This window comes from Bombina bombina, chromosome 2 (genome assembly GCF_027579735.1).
Source record: "Bombina bombina isolate aBomBom1 chromosome 2, aBomBom1.pri, whole genome shotgun sequence".
NCBI classification, from domain to species: Eukaryota; Metazoa; Chordata; class Amphibia; order Anura; family Bombinatoridae; genus Bombina; species Bombina bombina.
Genome location: NC_069500.1, coordinates 762,753,421 through 762,774,447, shown reverse-complemented (window position 1 = coordinate 762,774,447; position 21,027 = coordinate 762,753,421). Strand labels below are relative to the sequence as shown.

Below are 21,027 nucleotides of genomic sequence, written 5' to 3'. Positions count from 1 at the left end.
GTGACTACGGATGCCAGTCTATTAGGCTGGGGAGCAGTTTGGGGCTCTCTAAAAGCTCAGGGCCTGTGGACTTGGGAGGAGTCCACTCTCCCCATAAACATCTTGGAGTTGAGAGCAATCTTCGGTGCCTTAGCTTGGCCTCAGTTATCTTTAGTCCGGTTTATCAGATTCCAATTGGACATCACCACCTCAGTGGCTTACATAAACCACCAGGGAGGAACTCAGAGCTCCTTAGCGATGGAGGTGATTCGCATTCTGCAGTGGGCCATACACATTGCAGGAGTGGACAACTTGGAGGCGGAATTTTCTGAGCAGACAGACTTTTCATCCCGGGGGGGTGGGCTCTCCACCCGGAAGTGTTCTCTCAGATAACCCTCGGGTGGGGGGGGGTTACAGAGTTGGACCTGATGGTGTCTCGTCAAAACGCCAAGGTTCCAAAGTATGGTTCAAGGTCAAGAGATCCTCAGGCCACTCTAATAGATGCTCTAGTGGTTCCTTGTATTTTTTCTTTGGCAAACCTGTTTCCTCCGTTTGCTCTCCTTCCACGAGTCATTGCTCGTATCAAACAGGAGAGAGCACCGATAATTCTAATAGCTCCTGCATGGCCCCGCAGGATCTGGTTTGCGGATCTGGTAAGGTTGTCATCTCTACCTCCTTGGAGGTTACCTCTGAGGAAGGACCTTCTAATTCAGGGTCCATTCCTCCATCCAAACCTGGATTCTCTGAAGCTGACTGCTTTTTCTGAATCGGTCATTGATACTATGCTTCAGGATCTCAAACGAGTTACTCGCAATTTACCATAAGGCATGTCGTAAATATCTTTATTGGTTTAAATCCAAGGTTTTCTCCTGTAGCCGGGTGAGGATTCCGCGTATTTTACCTTTTCTTCAGAATGGCCATGAGAAAGGTTTGTCAGTCAGTACTCTGAAAGGTCAGATTTCTGCACTGTTCTTTTGCACAAACGTCTGGCAGTTTTGCCAGATGTTCAAGCCTTTCGTTCAGGCTCTGGTCAGAACCAGGCTTGTGTTTTTAAACCTGTTGCTCCTCCTTGGAGCCTTAATCTTGTTCTGTAAGTTTTGCAGCAGGCTCCGTTTGAGCCGATGCATGTTGTTGATATAAAATTGGTATCTTGGAAAGTTTTGTTTCTTCTTGCTATTTCTTCCACTCACAGAGTTTCTGAGCTTTCAGCTCTGCAGTGCAATTCCCCGTACCTTATTTTTCATGCAGATAAGGCAGTCCTTCGTACTAAATTGGGGGTTTCTCCCTAAGGTGGTGTGGAACCGAAACATTAATCAGGAAATTGTTCTTCCTCCTTTTTGTCCTAATCCTTCTAACAAGGAACGTCTTTTGCATAACTTGGATGTTGTGCGTATAAAGTTTTTTACCTACAAGCTACAAAATATTTTCTGCAATCTTCTGCTCTGTTTGTTTTCTTTTCTGGAAAACATAAGGGGCACAAGGCGGCAGGCTACTTCTGCTACTCTTTCCCTCTGGTTAAGAAGTATAATTCGTTTGGCTTATGAGACTGCTGGACTGCAGCCTCCTGAGAGAATTACGGCTCATTCCACTAGGGCTGTCTCCTCTTCTTGGGGTTTCAAAAATGAAGCTTCTGTGGAACAAATTTGCAAGGCGGCAACATGGTCCTCTTTGCATACTTTTTCCAAATTCTACAAATTTGATACTTTTGCCTCGGCTGAGGCTTCTTTTGGGGGAGAGGTTCTTCATGCAGTGGTGCCTTCTGTTTAGGTCCTCCTGCCTTGTTCTCCCTCACTGTTCATTCCGTGTCCTCTAGCTTGGGTATTGGTTCCCACTAGTAATTGAATGACGTTGTTGACTCTCCATGCCATAAGAAAGAAAACAAAATTTATGCTTACCTGATAAATTTCTTTCTTTCTGGGCATGGGACCCACGACCCTGCCCTCTTTTTAATTATAATTTGGCAGTTTTTTTGAGTAAACCTCAGGCACCTCTATACGCTTGTGTTCTTCTTTTTCCATTTTCCTTCGGCTGAATGACTGGGGATTATGGGTAAGGAAAGTTTGCCTTTTCCTGCTGGCCAGGAGTTGAATATCCCACTAGTAATTGGAATGACCATTCCCGGAAAGAAGGAAATTTATCAGGTAAACATAAATTTTGTTTTCCTTCATTGATTTTTTTTGGGCGTGCTTTGACTCTGGGGTGTGTGCATACAGACACATTAAAGCTTTAGTGTCTTTCATGAGGGTCTTTATTTTCTTCAAGACACAATGGAATTCACCTTTTTGTTACCACATTCTACAAGTGGCCTTTGAAGACACCATAAACCCCTTCTTCTGTAGTGTTATGGTTTCTGCAGCTTTTCCATTATCTGAGCTTTCTTTTTTACACAGATAGGAGTAACACACAAGACACCCTGGATGTTCCAGCACATAGCTAGAGCAGTATATGATTTGCAATGGGTTCAGAAAGCAGAATTGAATCTGTTTTTAAATGACTTGCTTATTATTCTTTTTCTGGTGTTTTAGCCCTTTTGCATCTTTGAGCCCAGACTTCTGTCTGAGATAATCAGAACCTTGGCATTGATTTTTCTTCCATCGGATGGTGAGTCCATTAGTCATCACATGTGGAATTTACCCTCCTGACCACTAGGAGTTGTCAAGACACCACAAAATACCAGAGGTTTAAATCCCTCCAACTTGCCATGAATCCTCAGTCATTTTTTTGCCTCCTTGATGTATTGAGGTGAATCCTGAAGTGCTGATTTATTCATCGTTGAGAGGGGTTCTCTAACCAATCTGAGAGCCATTTTTTCATGTGAGTGCCTTTTCAGACAGAGGGGTAGACCAGGAGTTTTCAGCCAGGTAGTGAAAGATCTTTTCCCCTTGTGGAAATGTCACAGCCCTCATATGTGAAATGTGGATTTATCTGCCTATCCCTGGTCTACAGTGTGCTGCTCCTTGTGGGATCTACAGCCTTCCCCAGGTGAAATGCAGATTCATATGCCAATCTCCTGGGTTGTAGAATGTTGTTACTTGTGAGAACCTTGGCACTGTGCTTGCACTACCTTGTATAGGCTGCATACTGGAAGTAGTTGTTGCAGTTGAGTTAAGCACAGGTGAAGGTGATGACCGGTAAATACTTTGCACCTTCATAGCCCACCGGTTATTAGTACGAACATGTACACGTGATTTACATAGCCTGCAGACATATATTTATTCATCACACACCTTTTTTTTATAAGCAGTTTTATGCACTTTTTGGGCACTTTTAATTCTGCAGCCTAAATAAGGTTACTTTCTCTTTAAATTATCATAGCAAGCTTTAGCAATCCCTGGAGTTACTGGGGACCTTAAATCAGCTTCATTTACTTACCTGCACTAAAAACATCATTTATGCTTTCCTGATAAATTAATTAATTCCATGGTGGTAAGGGTCCACGATCCATTACTTCCTTGCCACTAGGAGGCTATCATGTCATGGTCATGGTGGAGCATGTCAATAAACCTAAGCTCCAAGCAAATAACCAAGAGAAAGCACTTGTTTGTCTGAAGATTTTGGAACCCCCAACATAGATTTACAAGGCTCTGACAATAACCAAAACGAGAGGAGACATCTCTAAAGAATTCTAAAAATAGAAAATAAAGAAGTATCAGCGAATTCCCAAAAACCACCTTATCCTAAAAAAAAAAGAAGAAGAAAAGGATATAGCAGATAGCACAGAAACTCTTCTAACAGAATAGATGGCCAAAAGGAAAAAAAACTTTCATAAAGGAAAACTTAAAAACTACCCTATGCATAGGCTCAAGTGGAGGAGCCTGCAAAACACCAAAGCTATACCTCAAGGTGGAGAGATTGGCATAACAAGCTGAATATGGGCCAAAAACCGGAATAAAGAACCATGAAAATCATAAAGATAAGCAATCTTCAGAATTTTTTTTTTTTTTTTTTAAAAGCGCAGAAGACTCTCCATTTAATAGACTAGGAGATGAGCCCTTATTCAATCAAACCTGCAAAAAGAAATTCTGAAAGAACAGCAGAAGTCATAATCCAAAAACATTAAGGAATAAACAGACCTAACAGACCCTATGAAGAAAACTTCCTAGACACAAGCTTCTGAGCCAGAAACAGTCTCAACCATAGACTCTGAAAACCTCAATGCTTAAAAATCAATCTCTCAAACCCCATGCTATCAGGCAAGAAAAACTAGTCCTAAAAGAAAGAAGCCCAGACTGCTGAGCATCTGAACCAGATCTACACTAAAAAACCTCTGAATCTACTCTGGGAAAAAGAACCAGAGGAATAAACACATAAACAAACCGAATAGACCAAGAAGCTACTAAAGCATCCAAATATCCTGCCTTGCCTCCTGAGGAGCCCAAACCTCTTGTACTCCAAGAGACTCTCAGATATCCCCATCTAAAGAAAACGTATTCCAAGAAGGACCAGCAAAAGAAAACCTCTGCCAAATGAGCCAATGATTCAAGACAAATACCGACCTGTTTTGAAAACCAGACCAAATTTCATGAACAAGCTGAGAAAGATCCCTGCATCAAAGCCAAAGCTGAACTCAAAGAAAATGGACAAAACAGAGAAGCATTGGATGTTACAATCAAAAATCCAAATACCCTCATACAAAAAACTTCCTAGGGAAGAATAAGAAACTGAAGAATTAAAGGGACAAAAAAAAAGTTGGGATAGAGACAAAATATAATATGTACTTTAATTACTTTACCTGCAAATGTATACTGCAGTGCCTTGCTATTAGCCCTTACTTTTTTTAAGTTTCCGAATTGTACAGCTCTAACTCCCCCCACACAATTCCTTCTATGGCTGTATCTATATCTACCTTTGTTTTGGTAGAATACAAGACTTTAACAGTCATTATCTGCTGGAGCATGCCTAGAAGCAAATAAGCTGCTGTGAACTCAGTTGAAATACAATGCCTGTGTTTCTGATGCTAAACACTGATAAGGGGGTGGATCAGACTACTCCAGACAGCATGGCTATGTAACTAATTTTGCTTATTTTTTAAAATTATTTTAAAACACTTTTTTTATGCAAACTATTCTTACTTAATTAGCCCTTTTAGGATATGCACAGATTTCAACATGTTTTATTGCACTTTAAGCAATCTAAAACTAACTTCAAACTTATCTATTTAGACAGAGAAAATCTCATGGATATTGAATCCAAATAATACCCTAGAAAGGAACCTTTGTCTCAAGAATTAAGGAACACCTTTGAAAAAAGATCTTCCAGCCATACCCCATAATAAGGGGTAATGTGATATAAACAACAGCAGACTGCTGGCGAAATCTGATAAATAAAAAGATAAGAACCAGACAAACGCGAAATCACTGTGATTTCTGTTAAAGACAAAAGGGCACCCAGAATCCTAAAAAAATAAATAAAAAATGGGGAACTGAAGCAAGACCAAATGATAAAGCAATAAAGTGCAAATGCTTGTTAAAATAAACCCCCAGATATCAGAAACTGATACTGTTCCTAGTGAAAATTAACACACAAATATCCCTTATTCCAACAATGGCACTGGATTAACAACAAAGTTAGAAATAGGACAGGATGTCTAAATAGAACTTGGCTTTTAGATAAAGCCAATTCTAACTGGTTTCTTAGAGTAAAGGAAAGAGATGAGTTTAGTTTAAAAACACCATAAAAACACCATAATAGCAAACCAACCATACATTCTTAAACATAAAACAAAAAAAACAAAAAAAAACCTACCAAGGACATATTTCTGACAATAGTTTAAATAATGGCAGAAACAGCAACACAATAAGAGAGCCCACAAAATCCAGAAAATCTTACTAGCAGAGTCAACAAAAAACTGCTCAGACTATAAAACTAAAACGGCAGAAACATCAGCATCAAGGCTAGTTGATAAAAATAAACAATCTTCTTACAGAAAGGCCCTTCTAAATGTAGCCACCAATCAGCAAGTTCTACCCAGGGTGCTGAACCGAAATGGGCCGGTGCCTATGCTTAGATTCCTGCTTTTCAAATAAAGATAGCAAGAGAACAAAGAAAAATTGATAGTAGTAATAAATAAGAAAGTTGCTCAAAATTGCATGCTCTATCTGAATCATGAAAAAAAAATTGGGGTTGGTATCCCTTTAACTGGCCTTTTATGTTCACATTAAGGCCGCAGGGTCACACAAAATATGCTGGAGTAGATACCTCAACTTAGCAATAAACATTGGAAGAAAATAGTTCAAAGGACATAGCTTCTAAGGCAGTTTCAGGACAGAATCAGAAAGCTCCATTATAGCACTACAGGCAAGTAGAAAAATGCGTAAACCGTAAAATCCCCAAATAAATAAAGCTCATAAGGATAAGGAAGCTTGTATACAGTGCACATCTTAAAACATAGCTTCCCAAGTAGGGTTAGGGATGGGATCAGAAGACTCCATTTTAAGGGTTAATGTGATATAAAATTATATTTTCCCTAAAGAGAGAATGCTCTAAGTAAGGGAAAGGAAATTTTGTAGGGTCAGAAACAGAAGAAATACATTTTGCCCAAATATAAGGTTAATCGAATGTTTGAAAAATGAACCGTACTTACCAATAACACTCCTGCTAGAAACACTAACAGGAAACCAGTCCAATAATGAAAACATATCCGCAGAGGACATAAAATAGGAGTACATTTTACACCCAGTAGAAAGAGGCAAAAGTCCCCATGACATCCCTCGGAGGTCAGCGACTAAAATTCTCATGGGAAAGAAAAAACTTAACTTCTAAAAACTCAGTATTCTAATGGGAAATGGGCCTTGAATCAATCTGAGAACACCTCTCAATGAAGAAATTATTTGCCCATCTTCACCATCCTCCAAAAGAGGCAAAGATACAACTTCCTACCATAGAGGTTGGAAGGGTTATGTTGAGCTCTTGAGATTTGGGAATCCTGGCCGCCTCCTGGTGGCAGGGAACGTAATTCCCAGGAGTAATGGCTCATGGACTCATAACACCTTTATGAAATCTTTCATCAGCTTTTCGTTTGTTTTAGCATTCACCGTTTGTGCCATATAGTGCTTCAGAAATGGTTGTTCTCCAAAGCATACATCCTGCTTTTCATCAAAAGATGCAGAGAGTACAAAGAAAAATTCATAATAGAAGTAAATTAGAAAGTTGCTTAAAATTTGCTCTTTCAGAATCATGAAATAATATTTTTGTGTTTCATATCCCTTTTAAAGGGATATGAAACCCACATTTCTTTCATGTAATTGGCAAGAGTCCATGAGCTAGTGACGTATGGGATATACAATCCTACCAGGAGGGGCAAAGTTTCCTAAACCTCAAAATGCCTATAAATACACCCCTCACCACACCCACAATTCAGTTTTACAAACTTTGCCTCCTATGGAGGTGGTGAAGTAAGTTTGTGCTAGATTTCTATGATTTCTTTTATGATAAGCGCTTCTAAGCATTCTGAAGCCCAATTCCTCTGAGTACAGTCTTTGTCAGAGGGATGTGAAGAGAGTATAGCCTATTGATTTTTATGGTTTCTCTCGCGGGAAATCTTTTCAAGGGTTCTCTGTTATCGGTCATAGGGATTAATCTCCTACCTCCCTTTTCAGTTTGACTATATACTCTTATACCATTACCTCTGACCAGATAGCCAGTACTGGTTTGGCTATCTGCTATATGTGGATGGGTGTCTTTCGGTAAGTATGTATCATTATTTAAGACACTCGGCTATGGTTGGCGCTTTATGTAGTTATATAAAGTTCTAAATATATGTGTTTACTTATATTTGCCATAGGGCTGCAACTAACGATTATTTTCATAATCGATTAATCGGCCGATTATTTGTTAAACCAACTAATCGATTATGAGATTCGTTGACAACAATTTTCATAATTGATTATTATCTATTATGACGATTAGTTGTTGCAGCTCTAATTTGCCATGAGTCAGGTCTATGTATATTTCCCTTTGCAGTCTAGCAGTTTCAGTATGGGAATCATGTTTTAGGAAGTTTGGTTTTTTTTCAGCGGTAATAGCTGTTTTTATTTTATCCCTCCCTCTCTAGTGACTTTTCTGTGGTCTTCCACATCTTGGGTATTTCTATCCCATACGTCACTAGCTCATGGACTCTTGCCAATTACATGAAAGAAAACATAATTTATGTAAGAACTTACCTGATAAATTAATTTCTTTCATATTGGCAAGAGTCCATGAGGCCCACCCTTTTTTATGGTGGTTATGATTTTTGTATAAAAGCACTATTATATTTCCAGTTCCTCCTTTTTGTATGCTTTTTTACTCCTTATTTTATCACCTCACTACTTGGCTATTCGTTAAACTGAGTTGTGGGTGTGGTGAGGAGTGTATTTATAGGCATTTTGAGGTTTGGGAAACTTTGCCCCTCCTGGTAGGATTGCATATCCCATACGTCACTAGCTCATGGACTCTTGCCAATATGAAAGAAATTAATTTATCAGGTAAGTTCTTACATAAATTATGTTTTTTTCTTCTTTCATGATTCAGGTAGAGCGTGCATTTTTAAGCAACTTTCTAATTAACTCCTTTGATCAATTTGTATTCGTTCTCTTAGTATCTTTATTTGAAAAAGCAGGAATGTAAAGCTTTAGGAGACGGCCCAGTTTTGGTTCAGCACCTGGGTAACGCTTGCTGATTGGTGGCTAAATTTTATTCCAGTCGGACAATGTCACACAGCATTTGGCTTACATCAATCATCAAGACGGCACTTGCTCATCATGGAGCTGTTGGCTTTATTTTGCAAGCCTCATTTCCTGATTTATTTTTTTACCAGGACAGTGCTTTTTTTTTTTGCACTAGTTTATTTTTTCTTCCTAAGGTGGTACCTAAAGAAACTATCAACCAAGAAATTCCTTCTTTATGTCCAGCTCCAAAGAATTCTAACAAACAACTTCTTCACAATGTGGATGTAGTGAGAGCTGTTTAATGCTATGTGGAAACCACAAAAGATTTCAGACTTTCTTCGTTATTATAATATTTACATTCAGGACATTCAACTTCTGTTATTAGAATACTAGATACAAACTGTTAAATGAATATACATCATCTTTAGAATAAACTCACTTCTGTACTATAATATTTCTGATGACGTTTCTATATTCTAAGTGGGTATGAAATAAACATAAACAACCGAAATAATTGACACATTTGCATTGTGTTCAGATTATGTTTGTTAGGTTGCTTGTAATCTGGATGTCATCTCAAATATATGTTACATGCAGCATGAAGTTTCTGTTGATCAGTTGTGTGATCCTTGTAAATAGAATCTGAAGTTTTTACTAACAACATTTCCTTAGAAGTAGGTGGTTATTTATTTTCCACCCATGCATTTAAATGAGCAGTTTTGGCACTGACCCTGTCTGACACTGCATATGAGAGAAAATATAATTATCAGATCAATTTATTCATGTTGGAAGTAGTTATTTAATATCTGCCTGTTCACAGATTTTATTTTTGTAAGACATTTTCCTGGTCTCTTTCTCGTGGTTATGTTTAGGATCCTCTTTCTCCCCTCTTTCTGCAAACAGGGCCCTAGCTTGTTTATATATAAACTAACACAACAACAAATGCCATATGCAGATGGCCATTGTAAAGCTTAGTTATATAATATGTATGTGTGTGTATGTATATATATATATTTATTAACAAATTGTGTGATAAAGTGCATAAGTGAAAAACAATACTTAATTATAATAAAATCTCTAGTGAGTATAAAAATTGTGATACAAAAATAAATGGATGGAAACGATACTTAATTTAGGTAAAGTCTTTGGTAACGTAACTGTTAAATATGAACACTGTTCATCCAGAGTATCCTCAAGGAAAAGAAGAAAGAAAAGTACACAGTGTTAATCTATAATGGGACAGTTAATTCCATATGGTACCTTAGAATACTCGCATGGCTTTGAGCTTCATGCCAGCTATGGGTTTGTTGGCTCCATAAAGGACCTCAAAGGCACAACAGGATCTCTTCTTATGAAAGTGAATATTTATTCCAAAGTAAAAATCAAATCAAATAAAACAAGCTAAAAACACAGGGTTTATGTTACTCCGGGTCTAATGCACAGATATAAAACACTGGCGGGTACACAGTCTTATTTGCAATGTTCGACATACACTGCTACATTGGACTGTTCACCATATGCCAATTTTTTTGTGTTCCTGTGCCAGCATCAAGCTCCACCCTTCTTTGTGACGCACCCAAAAGGCAATCTCCAACGTACGCTTCACCGTATAGCCACGGCTTTTTCAAGGAGAATGTTAATGTTCCATAAGGATACTTTTATAATGCAAAGTGTAAATAGTCTTTTCATATGCAGAGGAGGGGGGAGTGTCTGTTATTTCCCACTTGCAGTGGGTGTTCCTGCTACCTTTTTAACAGAGCTAAGCTGTGAGCTTCTAAGTACATTTTTAAAAGGTTTTATACTGGATTTTTATATCGGTATCTGTGCATATTATTCTTTAAAGTAGTGTCTATTGCATGCAGTTATTTGAGAATTGGTGTATAATGTCCCTTTTAAAGGTAAGTCAGGAAGTGGAACCTTTAGTTATACATATATGATTTAGTTAGTATTGCATAAATCTTGACAAAACTGTTTTTCTGTTTAAAGTTTTTCACTCATTATAAATATATCTATACAAATAGAATTTGCGATGTTATTAAACGACTATTCTTCTAAACCGCATATATATATATATATATATATATATATATATATATATATATATATATATATATATATATATATATATCTATATATATGGGAAAGAGACCGAAAAATCTATTATATTAAACTGAAGGTTGGAATCAAACTCCGATCTCCAGGTTTCAAAGCATATAATGTGCATATGTATTTATAGAACAAAAACGGACAGGGAAAATAAGTTACAATTAAGGGTGGAATAAGTTTGTAAACCAACCAAAATATATATAAAATGCATATTGTGGACAAAGCACATTCTGCTATGGAAAATTACTGGAAAGTCAGGTAACCTAAATTAAGGTATGTAGAGTCTATATTCTATACATTGTGCAATTTTATGGTTGTCCCTTTTTTTTAATTTAAAGAAATGTAGTTGTCTTGTTTTGTTCACTCTTGAAAGCGTTATTGCTGCCTGTTACAAAGTTATGTGCCTGTTCATTTTTGCCGATTTTTTTTTTTTTTTTTTTTTTTTTTTTTTTTTAAATTTTTTTCTCTTCCCTTTCAGAGCTGTGGTGGAAAAGTACCTCCTTGAAAAATCTCGTCTTGTTTCTCAAGAGAAGAATGAAAGGTGAGAAAGTATTAGTGATGAAATGAGACAAAGCCATTTGTCACGTTAAAAGGTGAAAATAGGCACTCCCAGACTAGGGTTCCTAAATTTAGCTGCCAGGCAAAATATAAATTAGCCTGGCATCTCATTTTAGAATCCCTGGAAACAGTATCTTTACAGACTTGAGCAAAACAGGACAAAAGGTGATGTAAATTTTAGGACATACAGCTTTCTAGTTCATAGGATCTTTCAAAGCACAGTCTAGCTAGAGCAGTGCTATATCATGTGCCAATCTATTTAGAATATCCGGTGCCATGGGAAGAGTGCAAACACAAAGGAAGACCCATAACTTATCTACCGATGTTCTAGAAATCAGTGTTGATATATAGCGATAGGAAGCGTAATGCAAAAATACGTTTTTAATTTTTTTTAGAAACATTTCTAGATTGAGAAATTAATCAATATGTTTGCTTATATACGTTATGACTACAGGAGTATTTACATATTTTAGTAATATAATTATTTGCTCCATGATTCCTACATGACATTATCCTTCTCCTACCTATACTTTTCATGGCCTATTGTTTTTTCCTCTGTCTCATTCCTACGTTGCTGTTTCTCTTACCACTCTTTACAACTGCCCACCAAACTTCTGTTACTTTACCCTGCATGCATTTTAGCTCCGTCTCTCCATCTATAGGAATTACCATGTCTTCTACTACCTGCTCTTGGGGGTCTCAGATGATGAGAGAAAGGAGTTCCAGCTTAAACAACCAGAAGACTATTTCTACCTCAACCAGGTAATTGTGTGTGTGTGTGTGTATGTCTATATTTACATGTATGTATGTATGTATGTATATGTATATGTGTATATATATATATATATATATATATATATATATATATATATATATATATATATATATATATATACAGTATGTGTGTGTATATATAAAATAATGTGTCTCACTGGCATATTAGCTTGTGTTGTACTGGGCCAATTAATTGAATTTACTGCATTTAAAGTAAAAAAAACCCCCATATATGCTTATACACTCAGTTTAGCAATCTGAGGAAGAGAGATTACTGCAATAGACAGTTTTATTGAGGTATCTTGTGTGTGCTTCCTTTTCTCTTGTAAGGTGTATCCAGTCCACGGGTTCATCCATTACTTGTGGGATATTCTCCTTCCCAACAGGAAGTTGCAAGAGGACACCCACAGCAGAGCTGTCTATATAGCTCCTCCCCTAACTGCCACTCCAAGTCATTCTCTTGCAACTCTCGACAAGAAAGGAAGTATCAAGAGATATGTGATGACTTAGTGTAGTTTTACCTTCAATCAAGAGTTTGTTATTTTTAAACGGTACCGGCGTTGTACTGTTTTACTCTCAGGTAGAAATTAGAAGAAGAATTCTGCCTGGAGGTTTGATGATCTTAGCGGTTTGTAACTAAGGTCCATTGCTGTTCTCACACATAACTGAAGAATATGGGAAAACTTCAGTTGGGGGAACGGTCTGCAGATTACCTGCTTTGAGGTATGTTCAGTATTTTTATTTCTAGAGAGATGAATAAGTTCTAGAAAATGCTGACAGAGCCTTGTGTATTTGAGGTAAGCCTGATGCAGTGATTTAACAGCAACTGGGATCATGCTTACAAAACAGGGTAATACTCATGTTAATACTCATATTACTTAGTGACAAAACGTTTACATGATTTCATAAATAGGACGTTTTTTCTCTGAGGGAGATAAGTCTTTATTTGGGGCCTAGTTTCCACATGGCTAGTCAGATACTCCTAGGAGTATTTTCTTAAGGCCCCTCTGGCATCCAGTTCATGGTGGGAGGGGCCTATTTTAGTGCTCTAACTGCGCAGTTTTAATTCAGACTGAGACATCCAGCTTCCCTAGAGGAGTCCTCTGGCATCTGAGGACCATTTCAAAGGGGTTATTTCTGCACAAAATCGTTTTTGAGGGCAGGTAGGAGCCTCAGCAGAGCTGTGGCAAGGTGCTCAATTGACTCTTAACGTTTTTTAACGTTTTTCAATCCGGTTTGGGGCCTAAGGGGTTAATCATCCATTTGCAAGTGGGTGCAATGTTGCTTTAGTCCCTTACACACACTGTAAAAATTTCAAAGACTTACTGTATTTTTACACTGTTTTGCAGTTTAAGTGCTAGTTTTTTTCTCTTAAAGGTACAGTAACGTTTTTGTTTAATTGCTGTTTCACCTTTATTAAAGTGTTCTCCAAGCTTGCTTGTCTCATTACTAGTCTGTTAAACATGTCTGACATAGAGGAAACTCCTTGTTCATTATGTTTGGAAGCCATGGTATAACCCCCTCTTAGAATGTGTACCAAATGTACTGATATTTCTATAAACTATAAAGACCATATTATGGTGCTTAAAGATTTATCTCCAGGGGATTCTCTGACTGAAAAGAGGGAGATTATGCCATCTAGCTCTCCCCATGTGTCAGAACCTATAACTCCCGCTAAAGTGACGCCAAGTACATCTAGCGCGTCTAATTCTTTTACCTTACAGGACATGGCGGCAGTTATGAATGCTACCCTCTGAGAGGTATTCTCCAAACTGCCAGGGTTACAAGGAAAGCAAGGCAGCTCTGGGTCTAGAACTAATACAGAGCTTTCTGACGCTTTAATGCCTGTGTCCGATATACCCTCACAATGCTCAGAAGCCGAGGCAGGTGAGCTTCTATCTGTGGGTGATATTTCAGACTCAGGGAAGGCGTTACTTCAGTCTGATTCTGAAATTTAAGCTTGAACACCTCCGCTTATTGCTTAGGGAGGTTTTAGCGACTCTGGATGACACTGACCTCATTGTGGTTCCAGAGAAATTGTGTAAAATGGACAAATACTTTGCAGTGCCTGTTTACACTGATGTTTTTCCAGTCCCTAAGAGGTTTTCGGAAATTATTACTAAGGAATGGTATAGACCAGGTGTACCGTTCTCTCCCCCTCCTGTTTTTAAAAAGATGTTTCCCATAGATGCCGCCATACAGGACTCGTGGCAGACGGTTCCTAAGGTGGAGGGAGCAGTCTCTACCCTAGCTAAGCGTACAACTATCCCTGTCGAGGACAGTTGTGCTTTCCTAGATCCTATGGATAAAAAATTGGAGGGTCTCCTTAAGAAAATTTTTATACATCAAGGCTTTATCCTCCAGCCTCTTGCATGCATTGCCCCAGTTACTGCTGCAGCGGCTTTTTGGTTTGAGTCTCTTGAGCAGGCTCTACAGATGGAGACCCCGCTAGACGATATTCTAGACAGGATTAAAGCTCTTAAGTTAGCTAACTCCTTTATTTCTGACGCCATTTTTCATTTAGCCAAGCTAACGGCTAAGAATTCAGGTTTTGCCATTTTGGCGCGTAGGGCGCTATGGCTTAAGTCCTGGTCAGCAGACGTTACTTCAAAGTCTAAGCTTCTTAACATCCCCTTCAAGGGACAGACCCTATTCGGGCCTGGTCTGAAGGAGATCATTTCTGATATTACTGGAGGAAAAGGTCACGCCCTTCCTCAGGATAGGTCCACTAAGTTAAGGACCAAACAGAATAATTTTCGTTCCTTTCGAAACTTCAAGAGTGGCGCAGCTTCAGTTTTCTCTAATGCAAAACAAGAGGGAAATTTCGCCCAGTCCAAACCTGTCTGGAGACCTAACCAGGCTTGGAACAAGGGGAAGCAGGCCAAGAAACCTGCGGCTGCCTCTAAGACAGCATGAAGGAGTAGCCCCCGATCTGGGACCGGATCTAGTAGGGGGCAGACTTTCCCTCTTCGCCCAGGCTTGGGCAAGAGACGTCCAGGATCCCTGGGCATTAGAGATTGTTTCCCGGGGATATCTTCTGGACTTCAAAGCTTCATCTCCCAAGGGGAGATTTCATCTCTCACAATTATCTGTAAACCAGATAAAGAGAGAGGCATTCTTACGTTATGTTCAAGATCTACTGGTTATGGGAGTGATCCACCCAGTTCAAAGGGAGGAACAGGGGCAGGGTTTCTATTCAAATCTGTTTATAGTTCCCAAAAAAGAGGGAACTTTCAGACCAATCTTGGATCTCAAGATCCTAAACAAATTTCTCAGGGTCCCATCCTTCAAGATGGAGACTATCCGAACCATCCTTCCTATGATCCAGGAGGGTCAATATATGACTACCGTGGACTTAAAGGATGCTTATCTCCACATTCCGATTCACAAAGATCATCATCAGTTCCTCAGGTTCGCCTTCTTAGACAGGCATTACCAGTTTGTGTCTCTTCCCTTCGGGTTAGCCACGGCACCAAGAATCTTTACGAAGGTTCTAGGGTCCCTACTGGCGGTTCTAAGACCACGGGGCATAGCAGTGGCTCCTTACCTAGACGACATTCTGATACAGGCGTCGACTTTTCAAATCGCCAAGTCCCATACGGACATTGTTCTGGCCTTTCTGAGGTCTCACGGGTGGAAGGTGAACGAAGAAAAGAGTTCTCTCTCCCCTCTCACAAGAGTTTTCTTCCTAGGAACACTGATAGATTCAGTAGAAATGAAAATTTTTCTGACAGAGGTCAGATTATCAAAGCTTCTAACTTCCTGCCGTGCTCTTCATTCCACTTCTCGGCCGTCAGTGGCTCAGTGTATGGAAGTAATTGGCCTAATGGTAGCGGCAATGGACATAGTTCCGTTTGCCCGCCTACATCTCAGATCTCTGCAACTTTGCATACTCAATCAGTGGAATGGGACTACACAGATTTGTCCCCTCTGCTAAATCTGGATCAAGAGACCAGGGATTCTCTTCTCTGGTGGTTATCTCGGGTCCATCTGTCCAGGAGAATGAGTTTCCGCGGACCAGAGTGGACTATAGTGACGACAGATGCCAGCCTTCTGGGCTGGGGCACGGTCTGGAACTCCCTGAAGGCTCAGGGTTCATGGACTCAGGAGGAAACCCTCCTTCCGATAAACATTCTGGAACTGAGAGCGATATTCAATGCTCTTCAGGCTTGACCTCAACTAGCTGCGGTCAGGTTCATCAGATTTCAGTCGGACAATATCACGACTGTAGCCTATATCAACCATCAGGGGGGAACAAGAAGCCCCCTGGCAATGTTGGAGGTTTCAAAGATAATTCTATGGGCAGAGGTTCACTCTTGCCATCTCTCAGCTATCCATATCCCAGGAGTAGAGAACTGGGAGGCGGATTTTTCATCCGGGGGAGTGGGAGCTCCATCCGGAGCTATTTGTCCAGCTGATTCAACTATGGGGCAAACCAGAAGTGGATCTGATGGCGTCTCCTCAGAACGCCAAGCTTCCTTGTTACAGGTCCAGGTCAAGGGATCCCCAGGCAGCACTGATAGATGCTCTAGCAGTGCCCTGGTCCTTCAGCCTGGCTTATGTGTTCCCACCATTTCCTCTCCTCCCTCGTCTGATTGCCAAGATCAAGCAGGAGAGAGCTTTGGTGATTTTGATAGCACCTGCGTAGCAACGCAGGACTTGGTATGCAGATCTGGTGGACATGTCATCCCTTCCACCATTGTCTCTGCCGCTGAGGCAGGACCTTCTACTCCAAGGTCCATTCAAACATCCAAATCTAATTTCTCTGCGGCTGACTGCGTGGAGATTGAACGCTTGATTTTGTCAAAACGTGGTTTCTCCGAGTCGGTCATTGATACCTTAATTCAAGCTCGAAAGCCTGTCACCAGGAAAATCTATCATAAGATATGGTGTAAATATCTTCATTGGTGTGAATCCAAGGGTTTCTCATGGAGTAAAGTCAGGATTCCTAGGATATTATCCTTTCTCCAAGAAGGATTGGAGAAGGGATTGTCAGCTAGTTCCTTAAAGGGACAGATTTCTGCTCTGTCTATTCTTCTACACAAGCGTCTGGCAGATGTTCCAGACGTTCAGGCGTTTTGTCAGGCTTTAGTTAGAATCAAGCCTGTGTTTAAACCTGTTTCTCCACCATGGAGTTTAAATTTAGTTCTTAAAGTTCAAGGGGTTCCGTTTGAACTTCTGCATTCCATAGATATCAAGTTTTTATCTTGGAAAGTTCTGTTTTTGGTAGCTATATCTTCGGCTCGTAGAGTTTCAGAGTTATCTGCCTTACAGTGTGATTCCCCTTATCTGATCTTCCATGCAGATAAGGTAGTTTTGCGTACCAAACCTGGGTTTCTTCCCAAGGTGGTATCTAATAAGAATATCAATCAGGAGATTGTTGTTCCGTCACTGTGTCCTAATCCTTCTTCAGAAGGAACGTCTATTACACAATAAGCCTTCCGCTTAAGTTCCTGCCTTGTCCCTCCCTTCATCCGTGCCTTCCGCTTAAGTTCCTGCCTTGTCCTTCCCTTCATCCGTGTCCTAAAGCTTTGGTATTGGTATCCCACAAGTAATGGATGAACCCGTGGACTGGATACACCTTACAAGAGAAAACAAAATTTATGCTTACCTGATAAATTTCTTTCTCTTGTGATGTATCCAGTCCACGGCCCGCCCTGTCACTTTAAGGCAGGTGTTTTTTTATTTTTAAACTACAGTCACCACTGCACCCTATAGTTTCTCCTTTTTTTTTTTCTTGCTTATCTTCGGTCGAATGACTGGGAGTGGCAGTTAGTTAGGGGAGGAGCTATATAGACAGCTCTGCTGTGGGTGTCCTCTTGCAACTTCCTGTTGGGAAGGAGAATATCCCACAAGTAATGGATGAACCCGTGGACTGGATACACCACAAGAGAGAGAAATTTATCAGGTAAGCATAAATTTTGTTTTTAATACCATATAATAGTGGTGGTTCCTTTTTTTTTATAGTGTATGTATGGAGCAAAGCATATAACCTAAAATGTGTACATTTAGTGAATAGAGAGTGCATACCAGTTTTAAAACCTACCAGAAACCCTGAAATGTGCTTTCTAAACATTCAGAATAACTTCAGGGTGGAGGAAGGGGAAGATTTAAGACATGATTTTGAGAGGCTGAAACAAGCCATGGAAATGGTTGGATTTCTCCCAGCAACAAAAAAACAGTGAGTACTTCAAGATTTTTTATGTTTTGCCTATCTGTTAAATTATATTAACAAAGTAAAGAAGATTTTATCCTTCACTCTGATTCCTGGTGTTAAGATTAGCAGTCAAGTAAATTGTGTGAAGTAAATTATTATAGCTACTCCATTTTCTATTGGTCGTAACCATTCTAAACACATCCTCTTCTTCGTGGATTACCTTTATATAAGTTATTTGACAATTATGCTGGGCCTAATACTGATCCCTGAGAAACACGTCTTAATTTAGTTCAGTCTAAGTATTATCCATTTACTGTCCTTGAACTGGTTTATTATCCAATTTTCAAATATTTAAAAAAAATCTGAAAGTAACAGAACCTAATACTTCACCAGCACAGATTCTTGTCCCAAGGGAGATTGGAAGGAAAATGGTCATGTTCGGTGTTATCAGTAGCCTTCCATGTAAATGACAAATTTACTTAAATTCAACATTAAATACGATTTTGGCCAGTCCCCTTTCAGAGAGGGTGCAAGGAAAGTAGCAATCTTTTATGGTAGGCCATAAGCCAGCTCTCAAGCCTGGCTTAAGTTATTTCTTTTTTAAGACACGATGAGTCCACGGATCATCTTAATTACTAGTGGGATATTCACCTCCTGGTCAGCAGGAGGAGGCAAAGAGCACAACAGCAGAGCTGTTAAATAGCTCCCCCCTTCCCTCCCACTCCAGTCATTCTCTTTGCCTACGTTAGTGATAGGAAGAGGTAAAGTGAGGTGTTAGATTAGATTCTTCAATAAAGAGTTTATTATTTTTAAAGTAGTACAAGATTGTGCTGCTTTGTCCTAGGGTGTAGCCGTAGTCCATATCAGTCTCTTCAGTAGAGGCTTGGTGGCTTTAAAGCGATGGGAACTTGTGGGACATAATTCTCACTGTGCCTCCCATACTAATGCTGCCCTTACCAAGAAAATCTGAGGGATATTTACTCAGGATTTTAATTTATTTCAGGTCCATGGGAGGGAGAGGACCTCTTAAACCTGGAACTGCCTTGCTGTCAGGCAGAAAATGTGGTAAGTGCTGACTTTCTTTCTGGGAAGTTGAAGTAAACTCAGAAGACGGTTAGACACTTTATTTTTTATTTAGACCTCATTAAGTTTGACTCTTTATTATGGGTTACAGGGTTTTTCTCCTAGGCGTTTTTGGGGACACCTTGGACAGTTGAACGCATGGGGCTGTATGTGATGCATTAGCTCTCCTCCCGGCGGTTGACTATTAGGCGACCGGGACTTTTGCATATTGATGTAGCTATTACTGTAAGCTCAATGTGTGGCTAACAGCTATCAAACGCTTTAAATGTTTCCACGTTCGTGCTGTGTGTCTGGGACTGAAAGCTACCCAATGTATTACATGTTGCTTTGGGCTAGTACTGCTGGCCCCATGTTGGTGGTTCCTTAGGCTGTATGTCTGGGAATGGCTGCTACTAGCACTTTACATTACTAGTGTTGCGGTTTTAGTGTATGACTGACCGTTTCTGTGCGGTCTGTTGTTCTCCCAGGCGCCTTCACTTGTTAAACATTAATGACGACTGGGAGATGGCATTTGGGAATGCCCACGATGGGCGGAGTTTTGGTGTGGCGACAATGTTGTTGCGCGCCACTTTGCTACGCTTCCGTTATCGGAAGGAACAGAGGGGGTCAGCACAAAAGGCTTGCGTTTCTCTGATGTCAGAACCAGAGCCACAGACATGCGCACTAAAACCACTCGTTGCAATATGATACAATTGTTTTTTTCCAGCGGCACCCTGAGCTTTAGCTTCGAAAAAGTTGAGGACGCATAAAGCTTATTTAATAACATTTCCTCCTTAACACTTCCGGTTTTCGGAAGTTACAGAGGTATTCTCCTCTAAATGCGTGCGCTTCAGACAGCGCTCTGATAGTTCAGAATTTGACAGACAGTACTGACGATCCTTCATACTTGTTTCAACCATGTCTGCCCTTGTAATAATAAAGATGTGTTTCTCTTTATCATTTAAGTAGACAATATCTCTGGCTATATGTTAATTTTTCTAACAACTAGTTCAGTCTTTACTTTATTACCCTACTATATGTGAAGCAGGTTACTTAAAGAAGGGTATATTATTTTTACTATCTCACATGCAGTGCTCTGCGGTTCCTTGTGATTTCCAGCAGGAATTGCTGCACATGACATTGGTTTTTTAATGTCATGGCGATGTCTATGATCAGCATTGTTGGTAGCTAATTTAGCTTACCTCTGCTATTATTATTATTCTTTATGTATAAAGCGCCAACAGATTCTGCAGCGCTGTTCATAGGTAACAAAGATAAAAGGACAGTACAATATGAGACACCAGACAAAATTTAACAAACAAATACAGGATGAATTGGGAGCCCTGTTCCTGTGGGAACTTACAATCTAAATGGGTAGGAGGGTGAGAAACAGTAGGTGGGGACTGCAAAGGTGGGAATGATGTTAATGTGAAGTTAGATGAGGGCAACTATTAGGCAAGTGGAATTCATTGATTCACTGATTTGGTGATAGGCTTCCCTGAACAAGAAGGTCTTTAGGGAGCGTTTAAAGGAGGAGAGGTTGGGAGAAAGTCTGACAGCTCGAGGAAGTGCGTTCCAGAGGGTTGGTGCCACACGAGAGAAGTCCTGTAGTCTAGCATGAGAGGAGGTGATGGTAGAAGAGGCAAGGAGTAGATCGTTGTTTGATCTTAGGGAACGGGCTGTAGTATATTTGTTGATGAGTGAGGATGGGTATGGGGGTGCTGCATTGGTAAGGGCTTTGTA

At 39.8% G+C, this 21,027-nt stretch overlaps 1 protein-coding gene across 6 annotated transcripts in view; it reads left to right on the top strand.

Moving 5' to 3' along the window:
- The window catches only part of MYO9B (myosin IXB), a 597,798-nt gene that overhangs the window by 220,154 nt on the left and 356,617 nt on the right, over positions 1–21,027 (top strand). For all 6 annotated transcript variants that reach the window (XM_053702888.1, XM_053702886.1, XM_053702887.1 and 3 more), the window contains exons 4-6: positions 11,212–11,274; positions 11,954–12,053; positions 18,146–18,246. In XM_053702888.1, the coding sequence (XP_053558863.1) occupies positions 11,212–11,274; positions 11,954–12,053; positions 18,146–18,246 (264 nt within the window). The remainder of the gene's footprint in view (positions 1–11,211; positions 11,275–11,953; positions 12,054–18,145; positions 18,247–21,027) is intronic.